The 20,598-nt window shown below is 36.7% G+C and overlaps 1 protein-coding gene across 2 annotated transcripts in view; it reads right to left on the bottom strand.

Moving 5' to 3' along the window:
* LOC120351518 overlaps nucleotides 1-19,980 on the bottom strand; it is a 57,558-nt gene extending 37,578 nt beyond the window's left edge. For both annotated transcript variants that reach the window (XM_039429260.1, XM_039429261.1), the window contains exon 1: nucleotides 19,722-19,980. In XM_039429260.1, coding sequence (XP_039285194.1) covers nucleotides 19,722-19,788 — 67 coding nt within the window. In that variant the 5' untranslated portion in view covers nucleotides 19,789-19,980. The remainder of the gene's footprint in view (nucleotides 1-19,721) is intronic.
* Nucleotides 19,981-20,598: the final 618 nt, after the last annotated feature.

Here is a 20,598-nt window from a genome sequence, read left to right as displayed (position 1 = left end):
CTTTTTCACTTGCATATTGAGTTCCCACACAACTTTCTTATCCTGCAACTAAAAATTCACAACGCGTTTCTGATAGCCTCTTTAATCGGTTCAAAAAACATCTCCGATACAAATTTACCGTGTGGGCGTTTCCTACAGGAGGTGAATTTTAATGGGTAAGATTTGAGGAATCAGTGACGAATGTGAATAAATGTTGTATTTGTAATAGTGGTTGACAAAATTCTACAGATGGAAATTACTGATATATTGCAATTATTCAAATGCTAATGAATTGATTATTATTAAACGAAAATCCAAATTAAATGCTGCAATTCACCCCGAAGACTTCTGCTACTGCAATTATTGACAACAGGGTAAACAGCTAAATGGAAATTCGATGAGCGTTACTGTTCAAAAATTATTTGTCAGCCCGGGAATCGAACCCAATACTCCTAATAATAATAATTAATCTATTAGCATTTGAATAATTGCAATATCTCAGTAATTTCCACTGTAGACTGGCTGGCCGCTACGGCTTTGTATAAAGTGAGCGCTGCTATTCATAGATTGTCAGTTTGGTGTAAGGGTAAGCATCTCTGACCGGCAATTAGGAGGTACTGGGTTCGATTCCCGGGCTGACAAATAATTTTTGAACAGTAGCGCTCATCGAATTTCCATCTAGCTGTTTACCCTGTTGTCAATATTTGCAGTAGCAGAAGTCTTCGGGGTGAATTACAACATTTGGATTCTCGTTTAGTAATAATAAAAATTGATAATAATAATATAATAATAATAATAATAATAATAATAATAATAATGATAATAATGATAATAATGATAATAATGATAATAATAATATAATTATAATAAAAGTTGACAAAATTCATTTGTGTTTATTCTTTAACAGTACTGAAACTACATGTGCAGTACTATGACTTCACTTTTGAGTATGATATTCAAGTTTCCAGATTTTATTGATATAAAATTATTGATTTATTTATTTAGTTATTTAGTTATTGATTTATTTTATTTTCTCTATATAGGATTGGGCTGTAACTGACATTATTATTTACTAGATCTTAAATTATATTTCCACTATTTTTAGAATTCTATCAAGTTAACTTTGTATATGAATGTTATAATTTGTAAGTTTTCAATGTACATGACATTTGTCGATGTTTACTGTTGTTAAGCCTGTAACAAATTATGAATTAATTGAATTGAATGTGATAATATCCAATTTGACAACATAGTCGATTCAGAGTTGTCAGTTCGAGCATTTCTAGTGATATGGACTTGCATTAAAAGATCGAATTTGCGCACAGTTTGGCAACAAGGATATTTTGTCCAAGTTCCTTGTGAATTGAGAACGTGTCTGTAGTGGAGTGAGTGTCTCGGATCGCTCTAATCGTAAATAAAGTAAAACAGAGCACAGCTGAACAGGGCAAGCCAATGCATGACATTTTGGGCTTGCAAACCAGCACACAAACTGCGTGGTATCACGCCAAGGTGAGGGCGCACTTAGTAACCAGCTAGTCAGGTTAAAAAGTAGGCAGTCATTCGGCCAGTTATTGATTGCACCAGCAAGAAAATAATTCAAATATCTATGTTGAGGTCCACGTTATAATGGCAGTGTTTGATTAGCAATGGTATTGCTATCCTTGTCCATCATCTAACAAAACGAATGGCGCTATCTCTTCCTCGCTTCGCTCTGTAGCCAGATCTCTATCGCCTTTTATCAATGTAGAATTGATAATTAATTAACAAAATATTCCATATTAATTATGGAATTTTTGAAAAATATGATTATTCGCTCAATAAACTAGTAGTTCTGTGAACAGTAGACCTCACGCAGTATTCTCATCCACAAGTACCTGATTGAAATTATAGACCTTATGGAAATACAGCAATAGACTGGCTTCTCCACACATCTGTGTAATCACTTGTCAGCTGATTCATGATGAGTAATTCTATAGTCTGATTTTTACTCTAATATTGGCGTATGAAGGAGGCCCCTTTTTCCTTTTAAATTATCCTTTTAATGAAAAATTTACAAAAACCTTGTATATACGTCGACGCGCAATTAAAAAAGGAACATACCTGTCAAATTTCATGAAAATCTATTACCGCGTTTTGCCGTGAATGCGCAACATATAAGGCCGGTTACAGAGCTCGACAGACCGTCAGTGCGTACGTCAGTCGCGCTTGTCTTTTCCATTGATATTCCATGTATCCATACAGAGCAGGACTGACGGCACGCATGCGCACGGTCAGGACCATGCGTTTTATACAGCGTACGAATACCATCGGTCGAGCTCGTGCGCATCCGTTCCATCGGTCGACTGACGCGCTATTGAAACAAATAGATGCTTTCAGAGCTGTACTGATCAGTAGCCCGATCGCAACATAACCAATGTGCTGACACCTCTGCCCGACAATCAGCTGATATTGAATTGAATAGCATAATGAGTGAATTCAATAATTAATAGTGTCATATTTGAATTCAGAGTTTTTCTATACATTTCTTCAATCATTTCTAAATTTTTTATTGAAAAAATCATATATTAGGCTATTAATATTATCTACATTCATTTGATCCGTAGCTTGAAGTGACTGCAAGTATTCCCAATGGTGATACAAGCTCGAAATAACTCCTCAAAATTTCTGATGGACATTCTGAGGTAGTTGAAAAATGTATCTTCACCCCAAGCAATGATGTATATAATGGTACTAAAATAATTATCTTTGAAATGCTCTTTGGGCGCCCATCGGGTGAACGTCATCGGTTGATATCTACGTCTTTTAATCTTTCGTTTACGAAGATAATAAGCTGCAATTAAATAATCTGTAAAGGCGTCCATTTTGTGAGTCAGAAAAACTGATGTATGGTCAGGATGGTACATATGCACTGACGGTCGGTCGAGCTCTGAATGTGTAAAACTGATTCATCGATGCTTACGGTCAGGATGGTACATACGCACTGACGGACGGTCGAGCTCTGTAACCGGCCTAAACATTCAAACATTCAAACATTAAGAGAAATGCCAAACCGTCAACTTGAATCTTAGACCTCACTTCGGTCGGTCAAATATAATATTAAATACTAATACTAAGAAATAGTCTATTCAGCTGGAGTAAAGACAAAATTGATATTTGGGATAAATGTTGGGTGTACAAACTCAAATGTAGTGATTGTAATGCTTGTTACGTGGGTCAGACAGGTAGAAGTTTTAAAAGTCGAATTAAAGAACATGTCAGAGATTGGAATAAACAAAATGGGGAATCTAAGTTTGCAGAGCATTTGATAGCATATAATCACAAGTTCACAGCTGAGGAGAATGTTGAGTTTCTGCATGTTAATAACAAAGGCAGATCTTTGAATATTCTAGAGGCTTTAGAAATAACAAGAGTAATTAAGGACAATTCCCAATATAGTTTAAATTACCAGATTCATTTCAATCAATACAACACTACGAGTTTAGTTTTATCTCAACATTGTAAGCATACTTTAGTCAATAGTTTTTCTATTTACATATTTGTTTTATTATCTTTTACTTATATTTTAGCTCTTATTTCGTACTAAAAGTAAATTTTGTTGTCATGGCGAGTCTGTTGCTTAAGCCGCCATTTTGTGAGACCGTTAAGTGGAGGAGACTGTCTAGCTGGGCCAATGGCAGGCGTTCATGCACTTGACCAATAGCAGTACTCGCCTACTAGTACAAATTCTGCTGCTCTTGTATTTAGTTTTAGTCTATCAGAGATTGACAATGGTGTAACAACCGAAACTGGTCTTTCTAACTACCAATAAATCTGTGGTTTTTGACGATTTCTTAGTATTTTTATTTAATATGGATAATTATCACAATATCAACTTCTCAACTACACGAAAAGTAGAATATAATAGATTATTTCAAACGATAATGGACAGTCAATATTACATCAATAAAGCTGTATCAGCTACCGTCTATAGAAGGCATTGACAAGACAGAGGATCGGCAACGTTGTTCTTCTATCTTTCTCCACTAACATGGACCTCACTAGTAATATGCTACTATTGGTCTTGGCTGAATCAGTACCAGGTTGAAGAAGTGTGATGAAGAACCCTTTAGTTCCATCTAACTCCCCCTATACCATTCCACCCACATTTTACTTCTCTCTAGGAGGTTGGCAGTTGAATAGAATGAATAGCTGTTGGAGCCGGAATGAAGATTTGCTGCAAATAGGTTGGTCGCTTGCTTGAAAAACACGTTTCGCATGAATTGGTAATGCCGCTGCATACAGTTGCGGTGCTGAATGAATGGAGATGCAATGGAAATTTATTGTCTTCTCCATGTTCACAGCTAATGATTGACATTCATCTAACAAGAATGAAGCTGAGAAAAAGATGACTTAAGATTTTTTATTGCCAAGTAAAGAAATATTCTTTCGCCCCATTTGAATGTAATGAGCTGGTTTTCGTGCGTCATATGGAGGCCGAAAATGATTGTTTTCTGACCAGGCCGGTAAAGTTTTACGGCCCTAGGGCTGTAAAATAACCTTGAAGTCAGCTGATTCTAATTTGATGTGAACGTGTTTACAAAATGGTTTGTGAAACGGAATCAGTTTATGCTTCTAGAAATTGAATAAAGTATTTTGCAATAAGATACTATCATTTTATTTGGATGAATTAAATACAAATAATGAGATATTATAAACTATCCAAATTCAATTTTCAGAGTAGGATAGAACTTCTAACCTCAACTTCCGATAACAAGCATTGTTGACATCCAGATTGTCCAAATTTCAAGTGCGCTAGAACAGCTGATCCAAAAATGATCAATATTTGTGTTTATTATTCAAGAATCAAAACATTCATAATAATATAATCTTATTGCCATTTGAAAGAATAAAAAAGTATAAACTCAACCTCCCACATTAAACATGATTGAACATAATATTTAAGGTTATTTAGACAAATGAAATCTACCAGTAAGTACTGCGTTTACCACTAAACCTAGTGGAAATTTTGGAACTACTTGAAACTACTAAAACCAACCTATTTTCGGACATGTTATTCATTATCAATATTTGGAAACAGAATAGTTTGGGCCATGCCTATTGTTCTTCCCCGATCATATTTAAATGATTTGTAATTGTATTCATTGAAAATGAAAAAAAAAAATACTTGGAGAATTTCCTGATATTAAGGTTACCTCAGATTTGTTAGAGCTATGACCTTCCAGTTTTGCTTTCGGAAGTGCCTAATAAACAATTATTCTCATATATATATATGTTTTTATTTTTTGTGTGGCGAAAATACCGTTCGCACCACGGGCAAAATGTGTTTCCGGCTCTGAACCTTTTCTAGTCCTCGGCTACGGCCTCGGACTTGAAAACCGATTTCGAGCCAGAAAAGTCTCATTTTCGGCCCCGGGGGTGCGAAATATACTATTACAAATAAAGATAATCATTGAATTACAATAGTTTTTGGCGTGACTGGAAAAAGAAGCCTTGAGCTCCAGCCACGATTTCTAAAAATAAGAAATACGTTTTTTAATCTAATAACAGCAGTACAATTAATACAATTCTGATGATGAATGAAAATCTATGGATGTTGAGTTTTATCAATAATCAAGTACTTAATAAACAAAACATAAGGAAAACTTATAAACAAAACTTTCTTTCTTATAATATTTGAAATAATAAGACTTTGTCATTTTGAATGATAACAGTTCTCATATCCAAGCATATTCTCTCTCTCTCTCATCCTTCTTCTTCTTTTTCTCCTTCTTCTTCTTCTTCTTCGTCTTCTTCTTCTTCTTCTCTTCTTTTCTTATTTTCTTCTCTTCGTCTTCTTTTCTTCTTCTCCTTCTTCTTCTTCTTCTTCTTCTTATTCTTTTCTTCTTCTTCTTCTTCTTCTTCTTCTTTTTTCTTCCTTCTTCTTCTTCTTTTTTTTTTCTTCTTCTTCTTCTTCTTCGTCTTCTTCTTCTTCTTCTTCTCTCTTCTTCTTCTTCTTCTTTTCTTCTTTCTTATTTTCTTCTTCTTCTTTTCTTCTTCTTTTCTTCTTCTTCTTCTTCTTTTCTTCTTCTTCTTCTTCTTCTTCTTCTCCTAATATCTATATGTATAGAAGCGAAATGGCACTCACTCACTCACTGACTGACTGACTGACTCACTCACTTCACTCACTCACTCCACTCGCAGAACTAAAAATCTACTGGACCAAAAACGTTCAAATTGGTAGGTATGTTCAGTTGGCCCTTTTATGCGCACTAAGAAATCTTTTGTGAATATTTCAACTCTAAGGGTGGTTTTAAGGTTTAGGTTTTAAAGTTCGTGTTTTGCATGTTTATTTCTTATTCTCTTAATATAATTGAAAAATGTCCATACCACATGTTAATATAGAACTATAATCTAAAGAGAGTACCTCTTCGTAACAGTTGTTAACTGGTAACTAATTTAATAATTTTGTCAGGTGGCATTAAGTTGAGTTGACTTTGTTTAGGTTGGCACCAAGTTGAAGATTGAAATGCATTCATCGCGGAAAACTGATGGGCCACTGCTATTTCAATCAGAGCTATTCCTGGGAATATTATATTACTAGCCGTCAGGCTTGCTTCGCTCGCCATATCCGTTTAGCCAGACGTTTAGTCTGGACCCCCGACTGGATTGTCCTAGGCCTTATGATAAATGCAGGCGAGCGAAGCGAGCCTGCTAATCTCATTCTTGGACGATCCAGTCGGGGATCCAAGGGGCGGAGCCCCCTGGCTAGACGTATATGGCGAGCGAAGCGAGCCTGACGGCTAGTCTAAGCATATTCTCTCTCTCTCTCATTTTCATTTTCTTCTTCTTCTTCTTCTCCTTCTCCTAATATTTATTTCATATAGCCAAAACATATTGTGACTCAATACTTTTGAAAAGGGTACTTAGTGCCGTTGCACAAAACGGTTAAATTTTAACCGTGATTAATTCCACGAGAACCAATCAGAGAAGCCGTTTTTAAAAAACGCCTTTTTGATTGGTTCTCGTGGGAACTCAATCACGGTTTAAAATTGAAATGAAAAAATAAAGATCATCATAATGCTATCAGCCCAGTCAACGGAGTGTTTTATAGAGGGAAAAGTTGGAAGACATTTTTGACCCCACAGTTCTGTTTAGGGTAGTGAGGAGGTAACACATATAAATCAAAAGTCCCCACCCCTACCGCCTGTGCTAAAGTACCATTTTTTGATTTCTCGCATAGAACTCGAAAACTATGCATTTTACAGACATAACTAATTCATAAGAAATTGAAGCTTACATAATTTCTATAATATTGATTTCACAACTTTTTCGATATCTCTTTCATTTTTCGAGATATCCGCTCTAGAAGATGTGACATTTTTGAAAAAATCTGGTGTGGCGTACTCACACTACTTTCCTTGCCGTTATGAAAATTGATCACCTGACACTAGTGTTCCCGCGCATCTCAATTCAAGGATTTGAGCCAGCTGGTGACAGGGCAATAACGGTGGAGACACACATGAGGTCCTGCTATCTCTTCATAGTGAATGATTTATAGAATCAACAATAATTGCAACTGAATAATCACATTTCTCGAATTTAAAGCTTATTTTCAATTTTAGGTGAAAATGTTACTGAACATAAACTGTAGAGATTTTCATGCTGAATCTTTTCCACTTAATTTTCAGTTTAAAATTGTATCTGAAGACTTATAATTGGGATCTAAATCAAAACTTGCATAGATAGGGCGGTGCTCCTGAAATTTCCACAGATATGGGACTTATGGCAGTCGATAGAGTTAATCAATGACTTTTTTAGTTATGAAATTGATCAAAATCGTTGAAGCCGTTTTCGAGAAAATCGCGAAAAACTCTCTTTTTGACAATATTTTCGCCATTTTAGCCGCCATCTTGAATTGCATGTGATCGAAATATTGTTCGTGTCAGATCCTTATAGTGTAAGGACCTTAAGTTCCAAATTTCAAGTAATTCCGTTGATTGGGAGATGAGATATCGTGTACACATACGCACATACACTATACACACACACACACACACAACCACACACACACACACACACCACACACACACACACACATACAGATCAATACCAAAAACACTTTTTCGGACTCAGGGGACCTTGAAACGTATAGAAATTTAGAAATTGGAGTACCTTATTTTTTCGGAAAGCAATACATCCTTACCTATGGTAATAGGGCAAGGAAAGTAAAAACACATTTCTCCTCAATTTTTTGCTATTATTGTTCTTATAACTTTTTGAATATCGATGGGAATAATCCATGCTGAACATGAGCTTATAAATTCTCTTCAATTTTTGTATAATTTCACAATTTTACGCACATCCCACGACTGTTGCAGCAGCTTCAGTGGTGAGTGTGAGATCTTCAGTTATGTCTAGCCTTACAGTCACTCAGGTCACACACCGATTAGTCAAGACAAGACTAGTCACGTTTAGTCACAATACTTCACATTTAGCTTATGACGCAACACACACTGATTCATTGCAATTAGACATGTCTTCATAAGCACTATATATAGCATATGCATACATAGGCCAAAATTAGAAAAAAAAACATATTTTACACTTATATTTCAAATACCATAGAATTTAGAATGTTCTGGAGCCACTGACACGCATCTTCTCCAGCATCATGGAGGGCCGACAGCCCTCATGATAGGAGTGTTGTGGACACTCAGATATTAGGTGGTTCATTGATTGGATTTGTCCACATTGGCACAGAGGATCAGATGTGTATCCCCATGCTGTCATCAGCTCAGCACACTTCCCACCTGCGTCCTGAACCGGTTAAGGCCACACCACTCTCTACGTCTCAGCTGGGTGCCAGGAACAATGTATTAGGGTCATCCACAAGGCCTTTGTTCCTGACCCTCCCTGCAACCATCTCAGTCTCCATAACTCCCTTGCACTTCTAATTTCCTCCTGCTCATCAAGTCTCAAGTATCTTCTTGACTTGAGGCGCCTTGGTGGAGGGTTAGCCAAATCTCTAGAGACTGGGAGATCCTCATGAATGTGTTGTAACTGGGAAATGAACTTGTTCTTCTTCTCCAACCTTCTGAGATCTGGAGGCATGATGTTACTAAGCACAGGCAACCACTCAGTCTCTGTTGGTCTCAATGTCCCACTAATCTTCCTCATAGTTTCATTGAAAACTGTATCATTTTCTCAACATGTCTGCTGCGAGCCAGACAGAAGAGCAGTACTCCCTGTACTGTACATAAGTGCAAGACTTGATGTTCGAAGGGCATTCATGTCACAACCCCAGGTTGTTCCCGCAAGTTTGCTGATGATATTTAGCCTTGTCTTCAGTTTATCTCTCAACCCCTGCAGATGTTGTCGATATGTGAGGGATCTATCAAGTCTGACTCCTAGGTAACGGGGAGCTTCCTGATGAGATATTCTTTTGCCACATAACCTGAGATTAATTGTCTTTTTTGCATGCTGGTTACTGAGATGGAATATTGTTGAGACAGTTTTGGACGGGTTTGGCTTCAAGAACCACTGCTGGAAGTATTCTGCCATTAACTCTAAGTCCTCATTCAACACAATTTGGAGCTGATCAAAATTTCGACCTTGAGTAACAAGCCCAATGTCATCGGCATAAATAAACTTGCGTGATTGAGTAACAGGCAGGTCTGCAGTGTAAACATTGAACAAAATTGGTGAAAGAACCGATCCTTGAGGTAAACCATTTTGTAATCTTCTTATAGTGCTGAGTTTACCATAAAGAGACACTCTGCATGTACGGTCTCTCAAAATAGCTCCAAAGAGATTGACGGTTGCCTTGCATTTCAGGATCCTTGCTAACTTCAGAAGAAGACCAGATCTCCACACTGTGTCATATGCTGCACTAAGGTCCAGAAATACGGCTCCTGATTTGAGGTTTCTCTCAAACCCATGCTCAATGTAAGTGTGAGCCCCAATACTTGTTCCTCACAACTCCTACCCTCCCTGAAACCAGCCTGCTCCTCTGGCAAACACTCATCCATTCTGCTCCCGACTCTTGTCAGCAGGACTCGTTCAAAAAGTTTGTACACAACTGACAACAGGGCTATTGGTCTATAGCTTTTTGGTCTCTTGATCTTTTCCTGGCTTCAATACTGCTACGACCTTTGTTTGTTTCCAGGATTTGGGGAGCTCAGCTCTAGCCATTACTTCAGAAAAATACTTTGAGAGCCACATTATAGCTTTTGGTCCCAAATTCTTGATAAACTCAGGCAGAACTCCATCAACTCCTGGTGCTCTATTGCCTTTCATCTTTTTATGGCAGCTATAATCTCTTCAGAACTTACCAACTCAGCCAAAAAGGATTGTTGCATGCAGTTTTTCAGCTCCTTCTGTAGTTTCCGCTTCATTTGAGCTTTCAGCTTTGGGGGCACATCTATATCACCATTTTCCTGGAAGATGTCAGCTATTTGATCAGGAGTCACATCCGCTCTTTTTATGGATCTTGTGTTCCCACTCAGCTTCGGAGTAAACTCCATGATTTTCTGCTGGAGTGAGTGAAATCCAGACTCTGCATGGCTTCCATCCAACGATTGCGTCTTCCTTCATCCAAATTTTTTATCAGGCTATTGGCAAGCTCATCAGTTGGTGAAACTTTATATTCAGCAGTAAACCATCACATTCTGCATTCCAACATGGGACATAATTCTTTCTATGGCCTCTGGGATAGATCTCTTTGCAGCCATGAAAAGCAGTCTGCTAAACCTTCCATAGTTTGGTATGTTGATAGGGATTCTGGAAACTGTTTTTTCAACTTCTTCAGTAAACTTTGCCCAAACTGCCTTACGGAGATTCACCTTGGAAGTTCAGGATTTTGAACACATGGCAACCTCATGCCAATCTCTAAAACCACCATGCTATGTTGACTTTAGGGAATCTTGATTCAACTGATCTTGTCACATGCAAAGGTCTACCTTCCCTATTACATGACACAAAGCACAGATCTGGAGTGGTAGAAGTTCCCCATCTGGCAGAATGAAAAGTGCTGCCTTGTTTAGCATCATATTCCAAGTGACATCATTTACTTCAGCCCATCGAATCAGACTCTCACCATCCCTGTTTTCAGTTCTGTAGCCCCACAGAGGGCTATGAGAGTTGAAATCGCCAGCATAAATGCACGGATATGCAGCATGAGGGAGGGCAGGGTTCTCCCATTCTTCCCCAGGGGGTTTGTACACATTGAATATACTCAGCCCTCCGTATACTATGCCTATGCATGACTATTTCCATTTAAACCACTACAATTAGAAGCAATATTCGATGTAACAAATGTGGCAATTCCATGCTTATCATGATTTAAACTGTAACAAGTGTATAGCCTGGAATCTTCAGCTTGTTATCCATATTCGCTGCTACATGTGTTTCTTGAATCAGTATGATGTCAATTTTGAGATCTTTACTCATTTTTCCACAAATTCTCCTTTAGCTCTTGTCATGCCCTCAATATTAAGTTGTGCTATTCTAAGTAAGTTACTATCTGGATTGCCCTGAAAAGGACTTTGGCCTATGTAGCCGGGAGACATTACTGGAATGTGTCCGGCTTGCAAAAAATGAGCTTCAAATTGATTTCAAAATCCACTCAATATCTAATGTACAATTACATTAAAATTAGAAAAGTACTTAAAAACACAAGGCAGAAACATTGAAAAACATCAATACCTACTCCCATCTCCATAAAACATTTTGAGGTTAGAAAATATTTGTAGGCCTTTAAAATTTCTTATGAGATTCACTTTAAAAAAAAAACTTTTTCTTTTCAAACCTTCAGAAATAGTTGACATCAAATAATATAAGCATAAAAACTATCCAAAAAGGAAATTGAAAATAAAATTATGTTAAAAGTAGGAGTTTGAAAATTTTCATAAGCAACTATGTGAAGTATTGTGACTAAACGTGACTAGTATTGACTTATCGGTGAGTGACCAGGCTAATTATTCTAAAATTGTATCATCACTGATGCTCTGTGTTTATAAGTGGCAGAGTGTGATACAGCTATGTCAATAGTGAAGGAAATCAATGATCAAAAATCAAATCAGCGAATGAATAATTAATAACATATCAACAAAGATTCATTAGCGGAACAGTATAATGCAATGTAGATTCTAGCTATTTGGTTAGCTGATATTAGCTATCTCATCCGCAAACATTATACAGTTTCACACAGTATGCAGTTCTATCGCGATTATACAGTTGCGATTGCTATCTGAATCCCGTTGGTATGTTGAAGCGAGAAAGAGATGGTGCTATCCGCTTTGGTGAATGATAGACAAGGATAGCAATACCATTCCTGTTGTAGCGTAAAGGGATTAAGCCTGTGAACGGCTCATTGAGTTCTGAATGGATAATCATTATTATCGGTATATGTGTTCTATTAATTGCGCCCCTGACTGCTGTAGGATGCTCTATAAGTAATTGTTATTGTTTGCAAATCAATGGTTCTCGTGTAATGAATTTATGTGGAAGATCTGGTCGGTCGTATATAATTGCGAGAATACGGTATCGCCAGAAGTTTTGGAAATGCACTACTTGTTTTGACAAGTCATCGTAGGGATAACCAATTAGCTATAAAGCCTAATTTCATTAGTAGAGTATTAGTGGTAGAGTTTCCTGGGCAAGTACTAACTATCTTGTGAACTCTCCCAATGAAAACGTTCATGGTAGAGTACTAGTTTTTAGTAGAATAGAGTGGGATAGCACCGTGGGATAGTACTCTACCACTTGCCTTCCCCACCACCGCTTCTCACTTTACTCTACCACTACTATGCTGATGAAAACAGTCTCGAACTAGTATTGACATTTTATGGTTGGTTCTGTTCAGTAGACAACACACTTTACCTACTATTCTTAATTGTAGTGAAAACTCGACCAAATAAGTAGAGTAGAGTTAGCTCGGTAGAGTTAGTATGCCAGTTACTCGACCACTAACTCTCAAAACCAGTAGTGAAAACCTGGCTTAAGGGCAAGATCATATTACGTGTTTTCAGGCGTTTTCTGTGGTCCACACTATATAAAAGTTTTTATGAAACAGATATTTCAAGCAATTTAGATACAGTAAATCAACTACAAACCATACCTTGAAGTTAGTCTTACAACTTGAGCAGTTTGATGATTGCCCAATATTTACCAATTTTTTGTTAATGTAATTATTAAACATTCTTATGAATTTGAAGTCCACTTTTGGGTTGATTTAACAACTTGTGAAGTTCGATGATGGGCCAATATTCCCTAATTGTTCTTAATAATTGAATGAGCGTTAGCTCAACTAAGTTCTTAGTTCTACACGTAATTAATACTTGTGATAGCAGTTGCTATGATAATTTAGTTCAAAGTGTTGAAATGTGATTAGAAGCTACTATTAGTGTTCACTAACACTAGATCATTCAATGTATAGGCACCGTACTCATTCATTTCATTTTTTTATCATTTATCAGTACCTTCAAATGTTGAGGTCATTGAAACGGTTTGAGACATCGATTTGCGGGTTTAGCCATTAATTTACTTTGAAATTCTGTATCCGAATCATCTATCACAAAAATGGAGTTGGTCTCATATGACGGGTCCAAGATGGCGGACAAAAGTTTTGAAGCGACAGAAAGTATTTTTCAATTAAAATAGGATTCCCATGGAGCCTACTACTGTAATATCAGACTTGTAAAATATATATTTAGCTGTTTCCATAATGATTCTCACCAACACTGTATAATTACAAGTTGCGGATCTCAGAGATCAATACAACATTTATGAACGAATTCTTCAACCCAGGGGGTCTCTAGTTGTACAACTATTGATGAGTTTTATGGACTTAGAAAGAATTTGAATCGATTCCAGTTTTCTAGAAAACTCTACTCAAAACTCCACTACTTGGCAACTAGTGCAGGTCGATGATGGGCCAATATTTGCCTGTTTGTTGGAGTAAGTTGTGAAATAGAGGCTGTCATTGCCGTGTGATATGCACAGAGAAACACGAGTGAGCGACGGCGACAAGCGAGCTTTCAGGTGACAGCAGAGTTTGAGTTGCAGTTTGGCGTGAACTGTGTGAAGAGTGACGTCATCAGCAGTCGCTCACAGCTTTTGATAAACGACAATCAGAGCCGAGAGTCGAGATTAGAGCTCTACTATCTGGAGTCTCGAGTTTCCAGAGTCTCTAGAGTCCCTATAGTGAGGTGCACGTTTTAACGGCAGTGGAGAAAGATAGGAAAACAACGTTGCCAATCCTCAATGTCTTGTCAATGCCTTCTTGACTGTAGCTGATACAGGTTTATTGATGTAATTTTAACTGTTCATTCTCGATTAGATTGATCAATATTATATTTCCGCCATACTGCACAGGAAGCAGCTGTTTTCCAGTCCCTACGTAGATCTGAAAGACATTGTTTGCAGAAGACTCTCGTCTGACGTCAGAACAGGTTTCTCACATAATTGAACATCATCTTTTAGGTTATGTAGACAAATCAGAATAAAAAATGAAAATACTTGAACAATTTCCTGATATTCAGATTACCTCAGAATTGCTAGAGCTATCACCTTCCACTTCTGCTTTCGGAAGTGCTTAGTAAACAACTATTCTCATATATATGTTGTTAATTTTTGTGTGTGGCGGAAAATAGCGTTCGCACCACGGGAAAAAATGTTTTTCCGGCTCTCAATCTTTTCTAGTCCTCGGCCTACGGCCTCAGACTTGAAAACCGATTTCGAGCCAGAAAAATCTCATTTTCTGCTCTAGGTGCGAAATATACTATTTAATATCGGGGACCGAGCTTCGCTCTGGGGTACAAAAGCATAACAATTTATTACGAGAGAAGAAATTATAATAACATTCATGGTTCATACAGAAATGTCCTATCTAATCACAGTAAATTGATATTAATTCCAAGAGAAATGAAAAAATTGCTGGTTAAATTTTAATCCTGATTGATTTCACGTGAACCAAATCAGAGAAGACCATTTCAAAATCATGGATCTACTGGAATTTATCAGGATTGAAAATAGCCCAACTTTTTTGCAACTGGCACTAAGCACCTGATTGAATGATTACAAAAGTTCAAAAGCTGAGTCATAATTTTGACACAGTCCCACACACATGAACTCGTTCATTCACTTCCATCATCAACAGACGACGATATAATTATTATCAGCTGTTTTTCCAAAGATGGATAATAATAATCCTTTTAATGTCCTTCAGCGAGTTTCCTCGTTCACTCACTTCAATCATCAACAGACGACGATATAATTATTATCAGCTGTTTTTCCAAAGATGAATCATAATAATCCTTTTAATGTCCTTCAGCGAGTTTTCCCAGGGATGAGACCTAGTGCAATGGAATTTTTGTTCTACTATGTTTTGAATTTCGTGAGAATCGTTTAGAGCCGTTTTCGAGATCCGGTGAAATACAAACATATAAACAGTAATAATTGCTCGTTTAATAGTATAGGATTAAGCAATAAATTGAAAATGAATTTTCATAATTAAGATGGAATATTTTGATATTTGAATATTGATTCAACATTGTTAAAAGTCGATCTGGCAACAGAGCAAAGCGAGAAAGAGATGGCGCTATCTGCTTTGTTGAATGATAGACAAGGATATCAATACCATTGCCAATCAAACACTGCCATTATAACGTGGACTTCACTATAGAGCTCTCTAGAGTCAAGAGTCTAGAGTCCCTAGAGCTCCAGAGTCTCGACTATTGAGTCATCAAATGCCATCAATTACGATAAGATTGCAACTTATCCGTCACCTTGACTGGAGCGTCGCGGCGCCCGCCGCATGATCCCTTATTCAGGATTATCGTCAGCAGGCAACTAAAGCCTGAGCTGATTACATGCGTTGAAGCCCTTCACGCATAATTAAAAGGTATTCACCAGCTGAGAAGCTTACACGAGAGCCGAACAGTGCCGTAGTTAATCACCGCATAGTAGTACAGTTATTACGGTTTCTACAACACACATTAGATGGCTGTCGAGATCTTATGTATTCTGGAATTCTTATGGTAATTGAAATTTATTTATTTATTTATTTATTTATTTATACGTGGATACAATAACAAATCATATAAATATGACTGGGAAGGAACAAAAGGCCTGGCCCAAAACTATTCCATTCCCAAATTTTGATTACATGTCCAAAAAATAGGTTATGTCATACATCTATCACATACATTTCGGTATACAGACTGTTGTAGATATAATCATAGAGAAATAATAGCATAATTAGATATACCATGGTAAAGGGCGTTTATGTCGCAACTTTTACTGTTATCTCAAGCTGATAGTCCACGTAGTTCTTTCCTGTGAAGCTTTATGACGCTGGTAGTCTCTCATATTGTGCCGTTCGTACACTCTTACCCGGTCAAAACTGTAAAAATCGATAGTAATCGGCTTGTGATAACAGTAAAAGTTGCGACATAAACGCCCTATACCATGGGATATCTACTTATGCTATTGTTTCTCTATGATATAATACTGTAACCTCAAGCATAAGTTATTGGTCGAATAGTCTACCTTGACGTACAACTGAATTTCAACCCCTCTTGAGGGGGTGACTTAGGGGTTGTAACTCGAATTTTTTAAATGTAAACATCCATTGTGTGGTACATAATCACAAAGGCCTTCTCAGAACAAGAAAGATGGCATCAATAAAAATGTTGAATGATATCTTTATCCAAAATGGCGGTTGATTGAAGTTTTAGTTTTCACTTGAAACTTCAATCAGCCGTTATTTGGATACTAGTATCAAGATTAAATGTTTCGTTAATTAATTATTCATTTATTAATTTATACAATAAGTACATCATCAAAATGATACAGAGAGGAAAAATAAGATAACATTGTGCTATTCCTCTACCAAATTTAGATAACACATAGTCCAAAATAGGTTAAGTATGTAGTTCTTTTCACAGGAAAAATTATCAGGAAAATGAGAACTAGTATGAGAGCAATGCTAAGGATCATGTTGGGAGTTACGAAAAGAGATAAAAAGACGAAAATATGGATATCCAAAGAGACAATGGTTGAGGACATAGGACGGTTGATAGTAGAAAGAAAATGGAACTGGGCAGGACATATAGCGAGAACAAAAGACAACAGATGGACAAAGAAGATAATAGACTGGTATCCACGAACACTGAAGAGAAGCAGAGGACGACCAACCAACAGATGGGACGAGGAATTTAGGAGAGTCTGCGGTGGAGCAACATGGCAGAGGGTAGCACAGGAGAGGACGGATGGGACAGGATGAAGAAGGTGTACGGCGGTGTTTGGCTATACAAACACTAAATTTCAAAAGTGAATGTTATTTATCATGTTCATATTTCATTTGGTGCCAACCAAAGAAGTAACCTCAGCGGAAGCTGATTTGCAACCATGAAAATTTTATTTTATTTTTACTATGTACCAATAGGTAAATACTGTAAAAGTTGCAATAAAAGGTTTATTTATTTATTTATTTATTTATTTATTTATTGTAGTTCTTCAATTCACAAAATTTACAGTCCTCAAGTTTTTTCACAATGTAGTTTTTCAAATTTAGATGCTTCAAAACTAAGCATAGAAGATATATTTCAAATTATTATATCTAAAATAGGAAATAATCACATATTAAAAATATAATTTTGAAGAATTACCGAAAAACAAACTTAATTGATTCTTTATTGTTAAAAGACGATCTGGCAACAGAGCAAAGAGAGAAGTAGCTAGTGCCATCTGCTTTGTTGAATGATATTTTTCATTTTTTTTTCATTTCATTTTTTTCATCTCTTGATTGATTGAGTACTTTATTTATGTAGATTACAATATATACTGGCTTATACACTTATATACAATAGCTTACAAAACAGCAAAATTATAGATGAATTTACATAATATAGACTAAGAAAATAATTATTGAACTGTATATGATATGGGAAGCAATTTGTAATGTAATAACTATAGATAATAATCATATTGTTATGCATCTACATAAATCGGCGGAGCTTTGGACATATCAATGTCCATTCTTCGGAAAGAATATTAAAAATATCCTCCCCACTAACTCTCTGACCACCTATGAAAGGGGTATAAGGATTTGTCAATTATAATCTAAGTCGTCAATCTTTGCATTCTATAATGCAAAAAGAATTCCTCATGGAATAAGGACAAACCTGCAACAACTCCTCCCTCACCTTAATTCTGAACTTTTCACCTGTAAGAGCTTTTATGCGTGTTGGCAATGAATTATAATGCCGAGTCCAGCACTACTCCAAGTACCTTTGCCTCGTTTGCTGAACCTATGTTTCCATCTCTCGTATCCAATACTGCTTCCCGAGCCGTCCATATCGGAGTGAAAACAGCTTATTGCTGTTGGGGTTGGTGTATCAAAAATGCTAACATAAAAAATCTGGTGTGGTGCACTCACACAACTTTCCTTGCCGTTATGAAAATTGAACACTTGACGCTAGTGTTCCCGCGCATCTCCAGTCTACTATTCAAAGATGTGAGCCAGCTGGTGACAGGGCAATAACCCTGGAGACACACGAGGTCTGCTACCTATCTCTTCATAGTGAATGATTTAATAGAATCAACAGTTGCCAACAGTTTGCAATTATTGGATAATCACATTTTCTCGAATTTCGACCTTATTTCTGATTTTAGGTGAAAATGTTACTGAACATTAATTGTGGAGATTCTCATGCTCGATCTTTTCCACTTGAATTCTTTTGTTTAAATTGTATCTGAAGCTTGATAATTGAGAATCTAAAATCAAACTCTGCATAGATGAGGCGGAGCTCCTGAATTTTTTACAGATATGGCACTTCTGGCAGTTGATATAGCTTATCGATGACTATTCCAGGTATGAAATTAATCAAATCGTTGAGCGGTTTTCGAGAAAATCGCGAGAAACCCTGTTTTTGACAACATTTTGGCCATTTTAGCTGCCATCATGAATCGCATTTGATCGAAATTGTTCGTGTCGGATCCTTATATTGTAAGGACCTTACGTTCCAAATTTCAAGTCATTTCGTTAATTGGGAGATGAGATATCGTGTACACAGACGCACATACACTCATACACACACACACACACACACACACACCACACACACACACACACACACACCACACACACACACACACACACACACACACACACAGACCAATACCCAAAAACCACTTTTTTGGACTCAGGGGAACTAGAAACGTATAGAAATCTAGAAATTTGGGTACCTTAATTTTTTTCCTTACCTATGGTAATAGGGCAAGCAAAGTAAAAAACAGGCTACTGCCCAAAACTTTCTCAATTTCCTAATTTAGTTTTAATTATTTTGTATTTCAGTTTACAGCTGTGGATAACAAATAGTGAGTAGGTTTTTGATTTTGTATTGAAATTTTTTGAAAAAGTGCAATTATTTCTAAAGTTTTTAATTCATTGTGATACATTCTTTGATTCATCTAGAGTATAAAATCAACCTTCAAAATTCTAAATTTTAAATCATCATTCCTGGACCGAAAATCAAGTAATGAAGCAGTGTGAGATGTGACATAACCTTATCTTTTGGACAACATTAACATTTTATCAAAATGTTTGGAGAGAAATAGCCTAGTTTTTCCTCCAATGTCATAATTGTATTATGAATATAGTATTTTATACAATAAATGAAATGAAATATACATTAAGATTGAGGTCTTAAGATAGTGAGGTCCTTTAATTCTAGGTATTGATAAGTAACTGAATAACTTACCTCTCTCCTTGGCCCATTGCAGTTTCTTCTGTTCTAGAAGTGAATGACTCCTCACAGATGACGTCATTGTTTTCGAAAAAATTGCAACTAAAATATGAACCAGAACGGATGATTTGACATTGTTCAACTGGGGATTACAGTCACTGAAGGATATGAGACACGACTGAACTACACTGTGGGACGGATGTTTTGTGAACTGAAGTCACAATGAGAAGTCGAAACGGAGAAGTAGACGAAAATGAGAAGTAGAAATGTAGGAGTAGACTCGGTGGGTCTCTTTCGTTAACTGGTGGTGGTCATAGACCCAATATGGTCGTCGGTATGCGTTGTATCGTTTCCATGGCAGCCGAACGGGTGATCGGTCGATATACGCTGCTTTTTCCTACTCTTCCCTCTCTCACTCTTTCCCTTCTCTTCCTTATTTACTCCATTTTCCTTCTCATCCTCGTATTTTCCTTCCCATTCTGTTCTCCTCTAACACCATCCCTGGTAAGGGAAACTATACAAATACAAATAAATTTTATTCCATTAATATACAAATGAACAATCTAATCAATAAAATGTACACAATATTCAAAAATACAATATATGAAATTTACTACAACTAGTTGACCGAACGAAGTGAGGTCTAAGATTCAAGTCGACGGTTTGGCATTTCTCTCAATGTTTAAATGTTTATATGTTTATATGTTGCGCATTTACGGCGAAACGCGGTAATAGATTTTCATGAAATTTGACAGGTATGGACACCTGCTCTAGAACATGGGTTTCCCATAGTTGAGTAGGTTAATTTCCGAAAAAATGCAATTTATTGACCGAGAGAAGTGAGGTCTAAGATTCAAGTCGACGGTTTGGCATTTCTCTTGATGTTTAAATG

Source organism: Nilaparvata lugens, chromosome 5, assembly GCF_014356525.2.
Source record: "Nilaparvata lugens isolate BPH chromosome 5, ASM1435652v1, whole genome shotgun sequence".
Lineage (NCBI taxonomy): Eukaryota > Metazoa > Arthropoda > Insecta > Hemiptera > Delphacidae > Nilaparvata > Nilaparvata lugens.
This window is presented reverse-complemented; position numbering and strand designations above follow the sequence as displayed.